Genomic DNA, 12,702 nt, shown 5'->3' with positions numbered 1-12,702 from the left:
GGAGTAACTCTTGTGTAGGCTGCATGGTAGCTTATGGGATGTGTGTGACTGATGGACACTAGTGGGGCTTGGCTGGGAGAGTGGTACAACTGGGCTGTGTAGCAGCGTTCCCATGGGCACTCTGCATTGTGCAAGGCAGAGGCAGATATGATATTCTGGGGCAAAGTATTCTGGGACAAAGTACATTTGACATGGGTATGGATAGAACTGGCTTCAGAAATGATCTAAAAAAAAAAGTGTAAACTTCTGCAAATACTCCACTCCCATTGAGTTTAAATTACTGTCAAAATTATTCACATTCCTCATGTGTTCTGTGCTCTTTTAATGAACTTTAGGACAACCTGTATTGGAAGAAAAGTGTCTTCAAAATCAAGTTGTGGAAGGCCATTTACAACAAAGAAATGGTACCCACAGTATTTCAGGTTTCTCATAGCAATAATTTTAATAAATCTTTTCATTTGGGCACTATTTTACATACTGTGCTTTACACATCAGTGCTGGCAGGTGGAAAAGCAGGCTTGTTTTGCAGTCACAAGAAGAGAACGTGAATTATTTACAAGGGGAAAATTTTTCAGTCTGGGAGTCTTAGTCAAATGAGGAAAATTAAAAATCTAAACTACTGCACAGAGCAAATGCTGTAAACCTAAGATCTTCCACCTTTTTTTTTTTTTTTTTTTTTTTTTTTTTTATGTGGTTAAAGGACATTTGTATTCAGAAGATCACAAAAATAACTCATACACAAGTGGATGCAGGTGGACTTGCTTTTCTTTGCTTTGTCTCTCTTCACATTAATATATGCTAAATACATGATTTGACACAGAAACTTAACTTGCTCTCTGAATTAGTTACAACTGTGATTTTTTTTGGCACATAATGGCTTTCATGATTCTGCTGCCTGTATGCAATATTACGCTACATTTTTATTATTTTCATTTTTGAGCTTGCAGCAGCACAAACCTGCAGGGTGCAATGACTCAGCACCTTTCCTCCTCATATTGCTGTGTAGAGCACACATATCTAGTAGCAATGAAGGGCAAAATGAATGGCGAGAACAGATAAAGAGCTTCTCTGTAGGTATACATATGCTGCTAATTGCATAATACAGATACCTTTGTTCATACCTACACTTTTCATCTATGCCCAGTCAAGCAATTTGGTTTTAAGACGTATTAGTATATTATAAGAAAAAAAACTAGTAATGCATTGTTGTGCCAGTGTTACAGCAACACTTATGGAGAAGAGAGATTTCAATATTCATTCTATGAAACATCTTGTGATAAGGACAATTCTCCTCTATCTCATCAGTCTATTGGTGTTCACTCATCCAGAAAAACAACCGATCTTTATTACAAGACCCTCGGCCCTCACATCCTGCTCCCATGATGGGATCTTAAGCAATCCCTCTCCTTTGGATATGGAAACAGGTGTAATTGCCTCAATTTTCAGAGCTAGATTGCATAGAGTGTCCTATGAACACAGCTAGGTTCATGTTGTTTCTCATGGCAAGCACTTATAAGAAATAAAATTAATTTCCCCATTTCTAATATTGTACAGCAGCTCTGCACTTACTTTTGTTAATCTTTCCTGTAGGAGATGCGCTGAGTCCATGAAGAAATCAAAAACTGCCAAACATCAGCCTCTTCACTGAAGCAACAGCAGTAGGACTTTCCCTTTGGAGAGGGAAAGCTGCTGCAGAAGGAGAAAAGACAGCTCATTTCTGTTTCTTTTTACCATTAGACCTGAGGTGGAGATCACAATGCTGGCAGCACACCTTGAAAAACTTGATTAAATGTGGCCAAATTACTCCAAAGAGGTCCTCCAAGAATTATTTCCATAAAGGCAACACCATCTCACCTTGTAAAAGCAATTTTTCATCTGTTAAAAGTCAAAGGAAGAATTAAAGAAACACAGAATTGAAATATGTATAATTTCCTCCTTTATGTTCTTTACTATATATACATTCAGCTAAGCTCTAAGGTATCTTTTCTTCAAAAATATTACAGAAGTAATCAGTTATGACTGTTACTGTTAAAAAAAGGAGGTGACACTTGGGAGCAATCTGGATTGCATGATAGCTGCGTTCATTTGAACAATATGTGCTTGTGTACAGCTAATGTAATGTCATTAACCTTGGCATAAAAAATTTAAATTACTGTTATAGAAGGGGTGACTGTATTTTGGAAATCAATAACCAAGGATTTAAGGGTCATATTACCATATTACTTACTAATCATGCATTCCTAATGTGAGGCTGATCCTGATTCCACCACTGTATTTGTGCTGAATGTGAAATTAACTCTTCAAGTTGCCAATGTTTAACTGAAATTAGTAGAAATGCCAACTGGAATTATTAAAAATAATATATTGTTTCAAACAATAATTATAGTCAATTATCATTTCATTTATGTCTATGATTTTATTACACAATTCATTTTGATAAGACCTGGCATCACAGAATCATGCAATCTTGTCAGAAATGCAAATTTCCTTAAAATGAAACAACTCTACGAGATATTGCTGTCTACTTCTGATTGCTAGGGAAAAAGAAAAAAATAAATAAAAAACATGAACACTGTACATTCAAGGACATCCAAATAAGTATTTTTAATAAAACCTCATGCTTGGACCCATTATTACACCAAAAAAGATAATAGAATCATTTGCATTTTAGATGGTAGATATATAACAAGATTGAGTAACTAAAATTAAGACACTCAGATATCAAGTAAGATGCACAGTTTTGCCACTGAAGGTGTTTCAATCTTCAGTTCTGGCTGGAGAAATGAAGACTAGTGCAGGAAAGGCACACTGAAGTAGTTTGGTCTATGTATGTAGACAGCCAATAAGTTGGGACAGTAACACCTAACTCTGAAATTATAGAATCATAGAGTCATTCGGGTTTGAAAAGACCTCTAAGATCATCTAGCCCAACCTTTAACCTAGTACTAAAGTCCATCACTAAACCATGCTACTAAATTCTAAGTTTACACGTTTCTTGAAGACCTCCATGGATGGTAACTCAACCACTTCCCTGGGCAGCCTACTCAAATGCCACACAACTCTTTCAGTAAAGAAAATTCTCCTAACATCCAACTTAAACCACCCCCAGTGCAAATTGAGGCCATTTTATCACTTGGTAAAGAAAATCTAGTTTTAAAGCTGTCTATGTTTAGTTTATTAGCTACAGTCAGCAGGACAGCATACGTTCATCATCTGTGTTGGTTGTTAATCAATCAACATTTGCAGATGTTGGCTATAGTTACAGCTGTGTCTTCAAACTCTTGTAACCTAAAAGGTTTTGTTGCACCCTAAGACACTACAGCTGTACTGTGCTTGAGGCCTGCATGAGGGAGATCATTAAAAGTAAGTGCTTTGGAGGCCAGAACTCCAAAATTCTGTCTTCTTTCTCCTAAACCATGTCTTCAAAGTTTCATAGAACTTGTAGTCCTGCCATGGAATGGGACTCAGTTTTTTCACAACTTGCTCCTTTAGTTGCTGAAATTTGGTGCAAACTCTCCTTCCCACTGTAAGAGGCATTTTACTTTGTGGGTGGGAAATGTATTCCTTCATCAGTCTTCTTCTTTCCTAAAAGATGGAAACCTCTTTCTGAGTGACCTCAGTGTTGGACTTTTCCCTACCAACTTCTCTTCCTCCCCAGACCATGGCCTCGCATCTGGCGTCAGTCATGCGCCAGTGCTTCCTGAGGATTACAGCTCCTCTCTGAAAAGTCTCCCCTGGTGGCACCATGTACTTCTCTCCTCGAGCAACGTTCAAGCTCAAACCCTGCGGTGCTAAAAGAGGAATTCAGGTGGCCTAGCCCCAAGGCACACTGTGGTTTTTCTTCCAAAAGGAAGACCCTTTCTGTACTTTATACCTCATTCTGATGCTCCAGAAGATTCTCTTGCCAACTCCCAGCATTCTCCAGGTCTGTAGCTACAGGCTACTGCTTCCTCATGTCTCCAAAACTACTTGACTTTTTCTCTGGCTTTTTCACTAAAAAGAACCCTTTACAAGACCTACAGCTTTCCTGGCATCCCTCTGTTTTGACTGAAAGGTTATGCCTTTTTTTCCCGGCAGTCCTTCCCAGCACTTTTCTGCCTCTGCTTCTGTGCCAGGATAGCTTGCAGGAATGGGGCCTATATGAGGTTATAATCGCTTGGGAAAGGAATGTAATTAAAAGTAACATATAAAGCAATTAAAAAAAAAAATCTTCTGAGGATGCTCAGCTGGCGTAGTGAGAATCTTACTGAGAATATTTAATTGTTTGTGTTATTAAGTGCAGACAGGTTAGTTTTAATTCCAAACAAACATGGCAATTAAATTAAAAAAAAAAAAAAAAAAAGTATCAATACAACATTATAACTACGTAGTTTAAAAAATGAAAACACATAGGAAACATAAACGTTAAGGGTTTCCAAAAATGGGAAGACTTACTTCCAGACTAACTAGATAATTAAAAATAAATAAAAAATTATACCAGCTACAATATAAGGACCCAGATGTAACACTGATGCAGCTGCCTTGATTATTCACACTTTTATTCTTGTCTTTCCAGTTAAATCTGTAGCAGAACATACTGCATTTGGTGATACCAAAAGCCTGTCATATGAAGCACTTCACAGCTGAATTTACATTTGTTACATTTCCTACATGCCCTGTCTGCTTATCATCTTGTTTTTTAAATGTTACCACATTAACATATTAAAGTTATATTCTGCTCAGAGAGTGTATTTTCTTGTTTTGCTATTTGATAGATTTTTGTACTCATAAGCATTAGGTAGAGTTTTGTTAGTTAATGGCCAAATTGATCAGAAAAAGTCAAAGCTATGTATTTTTATAAATAATCAACAACAAAATGCAGAATTCTCATGAAAGGCAGTACTTAGCTTTATATAGTACTATTCTTGTGTGGATGTTAACCAATTAGCCAATTCTTATCTGAGACAAAAAAGAAGCATTTAGCTCTACTTAGGAAATGGGAAACCTTTGTAGGGAGATTAACTGACTTCTGCAAAAACAAGGAAACTCTTTTAGCACTAATGTTAGATATCAGGAGCTCTGGATTTCTTACCTCTGCTCAAACCTTTAGTCAAAATGACTCCATCTACTCCAAATAAAATACTTAATATGTCACTCTGTGACCAAGAGTATTATTATGAGTTTCAGAATGTTGTCTGGCTGTTTTTTTTTTTTTTGTTTTTGTTTTTTTTAAATATCTGTTCCTAAACTCTTGTATTTATTTCCATGATACCCTTACCGCCCAAAGCATGCATTCAGATGGTGCCTAAGCCAAGTCAGCACACAGTAACTTTTCTTTTGTGTCAAAACTGCTGGGGAGGAGGGAATAAAGGTTTCTAGGATGACAGTGTTGACACTTGAGCTACTGTGTAGAATCACAAACACGATTCCCTAATAAATAATCCCTGCTGACAGGTTAGAAATCAAAGCTTATTAGCACAAAGGAGGGAAGATGAGCATTTTAATGTCTCTGGATTGCATCCAGTGCAATTAACACCACATACAGCATATTGTTCACCTAAAGCCATAAATCACAGTAACAAGTGTCATATTATACACAGATCCTGAAACCACAAGAATGAAAATGAAGAATGGTTTAGAAGAATTATGGGATATCACATTTTTCATATTGCCAACTGGAAACTAAACGTAGTGCTGAAAATACTTTGAAATTCTTTCAAGATGGATGGTCTTCATAAATATGTCTGAAGGAGTCCATTTACCTGAGTAAACTACATTTCTGCAATGCCTGTGGGCCCAACCCTACCAAGACAAGTAAGACAAAAATATTCCTGAACTGAATTAAAAAAATAAAAAATAAAAAAACACCTTATGGACATTGCTCTGTAGAGGTTTTAGTATACATTTTGGTAGTGTTTAAGTAAGTGTTTAAGGAGAATTGCTTAAGAAGAGAAATAGTGACCTGCAAGTTCAAAAGGCATCAGAGGCAAATCTGAAGTTGAAGCACCTACCACCCAGGTGCAGATTAAATTAACCAGTGATTATTTCAGATTATTTCTATTTCCAGGCAGGTTAGACCCCAGGAGGGGAAGTTGTTAGGTTGCTGCTACTGCTTGAACTCAGTACCACATCCACTGCATTTCATTTTTTGATTTTAACCACTCGATGCACTGTCAGGGGAAGCGGATCTCTGTACAAGTCCTGTACAATGTCTGACATCCTTCTGTCTGACAGTCATCTTTCACTAGTAAATAATGTAGAGTATTAAATACAATGCACTGATATCTTTATTTTTTCCTCCTTTTTTTAAGCTCTCTCTTCTTTCCTGCCTAGGCAATCAGTCATGAACACCATCCAGCTGAGAAAGCCATCAATCTGAAACTCCAAATACTCAAATGTTGGACAGGGAAAACGTAGTTCTGATAAACTGCATCGTACAAGCTGAAATATTGCCTTTCAGATTGTATCCACAGTGACAAGCAGCACAAGAGTAGTGGTGCTGAGTCCCCGCTGGCTTCTTATGAGCCCACCCCACTGAGGCTCAGGCTGGCCCAGTGCCTGGATATTAAGCAAGAAAAGCTTGCTGGGCAGCCCAGGTCCACCTAGAGGCGGCAGAGCTTGTGACAGCAAGGAGGCACAGGGCAGCCCAAATACTGCTCAAGCATATGAGGACATCATTACACCATTTAATTGCTTGGGAAGCACTGCAGACGTGCAGCTTCTGCCTGCTCAGCTGCAAAAACATGTCCTTGGGCACCCAGCCCCCCTACTCCACACCTGCCTCCCCCACCTGCCCCAGCTAGCAGAAAAGCAGGATGGCCCATGACTCCACAAATCCCACAGGAGCTATGGCACCCCCCAAAAAGATGTCTGACAACCCATCTGCGAGCAGAGATCAGAAACTGTTCAGAGGTCATCTCAGGATAGAACAGCTCCTTAGGGACAGAAATGACAGAGCACTTGGGGCCACCCCTTCTGACCCCTCTCTTTGTCACAGAGTTACTCACCTGTTCAATGTCCTGGCCTGGCCCCACTATCGGACCCAATCCAGGCAAATCGCCTTCCCGGGAAGAATCGTGCAGCTCTGCAGGTGCTCTCTGGTTGCATGGAAAATTTCTCAATGATCTGGGCTTGGCTGGGTGTGGAGGAGAGCACAAGTCTCTCTTGGGGAGCTCCCTGATGTAGTAGGAAATAGGTTTGGCACTGGCCACGTGTGAAGAGCAGCTCTTTCCACTCTGTAATTACCGTTTTGTGCTGTGGGCCAGGAGAAGTGGGCTCTTGCTGCCAGTTTCCCTCGTGTGCAGCTCCTGCAGAAAGGAGCTATAAAACTGAGTCCACTGCCAGCTGGGTGCCTGCCCACTCCTCTGCAGTGGAAGGAGATCCCTATGAGAGGAGTACAACTGCCTGAACCCTGTCTGGAAGGTTGCCCCCCACCAGGCTCTCTAGCTACAGGACCGAGCATCATTTCACTTGCTTTTCCTGCCCCACAGCTCCTCAGTTCCTGTCAGGCAGGGGTGAGGTTTGACAGGAGGACTGAGACATGTCTTCTTCCCAGACCTCATCTTGGGGATATGTTACTGGCTGGTGGTTAAACTGCTCCCTCGGGAGACAGGGATTATCCAGACACACCTTCTAAGGGAGGCTGCAGCTCTTTATCCAGTCTGAGGAACAAGCTGGTACCACCAGCATGGAGACAGCCTCAGCACTTTTAGCTCTGTAGCAAACCATTGCCCCTGTTGTGACCATGAAGGTCTCCTTGCGCTGTGGATAAAGGAGTTGAAGGCAGCCCAGAAGCAGGCCCTCCGGGGCCAAAAGGTGGAAGAGATTCAGGTGCACCTCTATGCCTACCATGTACTAAAGGTTTGCTCCCTCCCAATGAACTTTACTTGAAATGTAAAATGTGAGATGTAAAGCATAAATGTTTCAAGGCAAGAATCCTTCTTTGAGTAGGAAATGTAAGTGTCTTCCTGAGGTGGTCTAGATTTTCCTCTTTCTTTAGTCTAGAGGTCTAGATACCTCCTTGTTTAGTCACTGCCTGTTTTTGCTGTCTACCTGATGTGTTGCAATCTTTGACTTGCCCTAAGGCACCAGCAAAAGTAAAATAATCAAGTTCTATGTTGACAACAAGTTGGAAACAAACATATTCCTAACACAACATTATTTCTTGTCAGGGAGAAGAAAGACCTGTAGCAAGTTTGACCTTCATGCATGTTTTGGAGGGTTTTCTTCCCCACTTTTCCTGCATTTCAATGTATTACCCAAAGCACTAAATTACACATCTATATTTCCCCAACTTGTCAACAGAAATTTAAGGAATTGGCTCTTCTCCTAGAAGGGTATGGCTGTAGCTAGAGCAGAGCAAAATTCTTCTCATAGTTTTCTAATCGACTGTTCTCTGTGGGCATTTATTCCCAGTCCTACCCTAAGCGTCTCTGAGAAAAGACATAACACCACCCCACTCTCCATAATTATCAATTATCCAAGCCCTACAAACAACATTGTTAAGATAGAAGAGAGCAGTTTCCCACAGAAGTTCTTCTTGTTTGATTCTCATGCAAAAGTATTTTCAATTAGCCAGGAAAGTATATTCTGTAAAGAACACTTGAAGGCTCACAGCTGTAGGTGGTGGGAGGATTACTCTGCATGCATGCAGGGGACTCAGCATGGACTGAGTAGTGTGCTGTCAATTGTGGTATCAGTGTCGAAGCCCAGTCCAGCCTTCAGACCACTGTCATTAACCAGGCATTTTCTGAAGCCACTGGCATACTGTGGATGACACAGCTGGCCTTCAGCTGCTTCTCTTTGACACTCCAGGCCAGGTGACCATATCATTTACAGCTGCAGCTCTAAATGATAATATATTTTAGTGTGGACAGCCTGTGCAAAGGTTCAGTTATGTTGCCATGCTATGATGTACCGCCCTTGAGCCATCCTTACAGCTCAAAAATCACAGCAAGAGATCGCACACTTGTTTTGTTGTGTTTCTAGAAGCTGAACGAAACTGGAGCACCCACAGCAGCACAAATGATTCCTTTGGATTAAGAATAAGGTTGTGGACAAAGCCACTACAGTGTCTCTGCTTCCCTCCCTACCTTCTGCTCCTCTCCTCACAGGGAACCTGCAATCGCCCTTTTGTAGTAGACACCAATAGCAGAATTTAAGGATTTTTTTTCCTTATTTGGCACCTTTTGAGTAGGCAAGCCATTTTTTCCATCATTAATACAGTCCATGGTAGCAGACTGACTCAAGTGCATGGAAATCTCTGTGGAATAATACACCATACCTCTTAGTCTATCCACATGCCTGAGGCTGTTGTGACACCTTTGTGGGCAGCTACAGTGAAGTGGTCAGCCTGCCTTGACTTGTTTTCCATCTTCAGGACTTCCTCAGCAGCCCTAGAGTTTTGCCTGAAGTAGCCCAAAACTGTTTCTCACATTGTCATACTCATTCTCTGGGGCTCACAGTAGTTATCTGCAAAAACAAACAAACCCAAAACATTTCCAACAACAAATTAAATAAAATAAAACAAGTATGAACAATAAACTGCTTGGATTCTGTGGGCAAAACCCATAACAACTTACTGGCTGTTTACATTCCTTTAAGAAAAAAAATCACCACTTATTCTACAATTGTATTCTGATGGCAGCATCTTGGGCAGCAGCCAAGCAAGGATAAGCACAGAGTGTTGATGCTTATAAGGGAAATAAAAGAAATGGAGGAGGAAAGGAAAGGCAAGGAAAAAAAGAAAAGACACATGCACCAACACACGGGAAAAAAAAAAAAAAAAAAAAAGGACTGTGCAAATAGATCAGGAAATGAGGAGGGTATTTCAAAAAAGTATGTAGCCCCCGAGCTGGATAGATTGGTTAAAGAAGGAGACCTAGAATAAAATGATTTCAATATCAGGTTGAGAGAAGGTGTGTTTAGACATTCAAGGTCCTGAACAAGGTTAAAGTTATTCTGAACAGAAAAGGACACCTTTGCCTGTGCCCTTCCCCAATGGACATTGTCCACTTCTCCAGTACTTCAGCTTCTTTCTGTCCCATGGTGTTGCTGCTAAACCCCTAAACCACAACCTAATGCTTCTCTCCATCCCATCTCTCATGGACTGAGTCCATCTCTTCATATTTCTGAAGCTAGCCTCCAAGTTCACCATTAACAACTGGGCTTTTCAACTTCAGAAATAGTTTCCTAATTCAAATCTTTACCCTCCCCACCCTTCTGAACAGCTCATTTTGAAACTTCTCCAAAAGTGAGGGTTGTAGAGATACTGCCTCAAAGCACAAGGCCCCACAGTGTGCATACTGCCAAATATCAGCTGATCTGGTCACACCACCTAAGTGTGGGACTTACTCTATTTGAGAAATGGGGAAAACTTGCTGGGGGAAAAAAACAACAATGGCTATAAGACAGCTCCACTGCTAGCACCAAAATATGTTTCAGTAAGGTTGGGTATCTAGATGTACTTTTGTCATCTGAAAACATAGGTGTATGCAGGCAGCATCACAAAACAGGTAGATGAAAACATGTCTATAACAGAAATCAAAAGCTAGGATGCTACGTAAGTAGCTTAAATTTCAGAAGGGACAGTAATTTCAGAAGGGACAGTAATAACCTGCAGATAGAAGAGAGACTATATGCACGGTACAGTACATATATAGGGGGCACTTTTTCACAGCTTAGCCTTCTGTGTAGTGAAGAAGAACAATCTTGCATGCTTTTGTTTGGTTGCATCTAAGTTGTAGAATCATAGAATGGTTTGGGTTGGAAGGGACCTTAAACCACCCACTTCCAGCTCCCTGCCATGGGCAGGGACAACTACCAGACCAGGGCTCAAAGTCCCATCCAGCCTGGTCTTGAACACTTCCAGGGATGGGGCATCCACAGCTTCTCTGGGAAACCCATTCCAGTGCCTTCCAGTGCTTAAGTCTTCCAGGCTCATATCACAGTAACAATACTATTTCCGTACACCACTGAATTGTTGCAGAGTGAAATACACTGCACGTGGGGAAGTGCCCACATACTACACTAATAAGAAATACCCAGATACGTAGCTGGTTATCAAGTTACAAGAGTTAAGACACCAACCTGGCTTACAAAGACTGCTTATCTGATTATTATAATCTGACCAAAATATTTTGCCCCAGGATATTTTAGTGACAGATGTTATAGACCACTTAAAACTCCTGGTGGCTGGTCAGATGTTTTCCATGTGGTTAGGCACAACTACAGAGTAGTTGTACAGAGGGTGTACATAACACACCTAAATGCTGCTGACAGAGGTTTATGGTCCCTGTAGCCTAAGCTGTAAATTAAGCTCTGGTCCCACCACTCCTGGAGTTTGCTTTCCTCAAAGCTTTCTGACTCAGCAATGCCCCTACCAACATCACCACCTTCCCCTGACCAGTGTATTGGTGGGCTCATCTGGTTTGCCTGCTGGGACTCGATCAGGAAAGCTGTGCTTAGATGCCGCAAAGGCCTTGGCCATCTTCCTGTTCTTGACACCAGAGCTAGAATATACCTTTGGTTATTCACATTAGCATCATTACAGGTGAGTTTAATCATGCTTGCTTATCCCTCCTCTGGCAACGTATTAGCTCAGAGTATAACATCCAGTTTCCATGGTCCTCCCCACTGCACCTCAGGCATAAGTAGGAGGTGTGCAGGGAGTGAGGAATGTATTCAAAGCACATGAATTTAAATGCCTAAATGTCTACATTTGCCAGCCTTGCCTCCCTGGACTCTCCTGATAGTCAGTGCAGACAGAGTGTCTCCCCCAGCGGGCAAGTCAGAGCCCATAAACTAAGCTCCTCTCTGAGTCACCCCCAGAGAAGTTACCCTTTTCCACCAACTCTGAAAGGAGGATAGGGAGACTCATTTCCTAACATAGGCATCCCAGTCCAGTATCTCAACCTTGGCAGTGTCAGTGTCTCCCATCTTCCCTGGATATTTTCTTTTTCTTTTTTTTTTTTTTTCATTTCTCAAGGGAACAAAAAAACAATGAAAGAACCGCAGGTATTATGAGCAATTGAGCTAAACTCAGACTAGCGAAAATACACTGTTGGCACATTGGCTTAATGAAGAAACAAGCCCTGGCCAGGAATGTGTGACAACAATGTCTATATCTGAAAGATGGACTTGGATGATACATAGTGAAACCAACCTTCCCAACTCATAATGAGTCCTACTGCATGTATAAACCCATGGGCAAGTGTTCCATATATGGGGGAAATCTGGTCACTTTCCAGCGCACCCTCAACTCTATGTAAACCAGGAGGAGAGTGACTAAAGTGAGATCCAAAATGAGATACCAGATAGTTCTTTCATCCAGTTTAAAATATATGAATACATAAATCAATGCGAATGTTTATGTGTCTGGCTCCAATTAATAAGTACCCATCCTGTGCCCCAGGCTTCCTGACAAGCATCAGAATTAATAATTTTATACATGGAAGGATGATAATCTTGTGGTTAAGTCATTTGAGAGGTGGTTTCAGTTCCTGGCTCTGCCATAGATTTCCTGTGTGACCGTGGGCAAGTCACTTAATCTCCTTGGCCATGTACCTCAAAGGTATGTAGGTGCCTGATCCCACCAGTTAGGCGCCACTGATATCTTCAAAAAAACATTGCTCAGCTGTTACTTCAGTCAGGAGGTGTCTAGTTTCTGTCAGTAGGCATGAACAGAAGGCTGCTGACATCATCCCTCGAGCTAATGAGCCACTT

At 41.1% G+C, this 12,702-nt stretch overlaps 1 protein-coding gene across 3 annotated transcripts in view; it reads right to left on the bottom strand.

The window, feature by feature from the left end:
- PDZRN4 (PDZ domain containing ring finger 4) overlaps positions 1-7,131 on the bottom strand; it is a 273,876-nt gene extending 266,745 nt beyond the window's left edge. The window contains exons 1-2 of one of the 3 annotated variants that reach the window (XM_072033923.1): positions 6,987-7,131; positions 1,570-1,689 (exon numbers count right to left, since the gene is read on the bottom strand). In XM_072033923.1, the coding sequence (XP_071890024.1) occupies positions 1,570-1,608 (39 nt within the window). In that variant the 5' untranslated portion in view covers positions 1,609-1,689; positions 6,987-7,131. Of the gene's footprint in view, positions 1-1,569; positions 1,690-6,986 lie in introns of those variants that run through there. The other 2 variants (XM_072033933.1, XM_072033941.1) reach the window with 2 other exon arrangements.
- Positions 7,132-12,702: the final 5,571 nt, after the last annotated feature.

The sequence above is a fragment of the Anas platyrhynchos genome, chromosome 1, assembly GCF_047663525.1.
Source record: "Anas platyrhynchos isolate ZD024472 breed Pekin duck chromosome 1, IASCAAS_PekinDuck_T2T, whole genome shotgun sequence".
NCBI lineage: Eukaryota > Metazoa > Chordata > Aves > Anseriformes > Anatidae > Anas > Anas platyrhynchos.
Note: the sequence above shows the minus strand (reverse complement) of the source record. Positions and strands in the feature narration are given on the sequence as shown.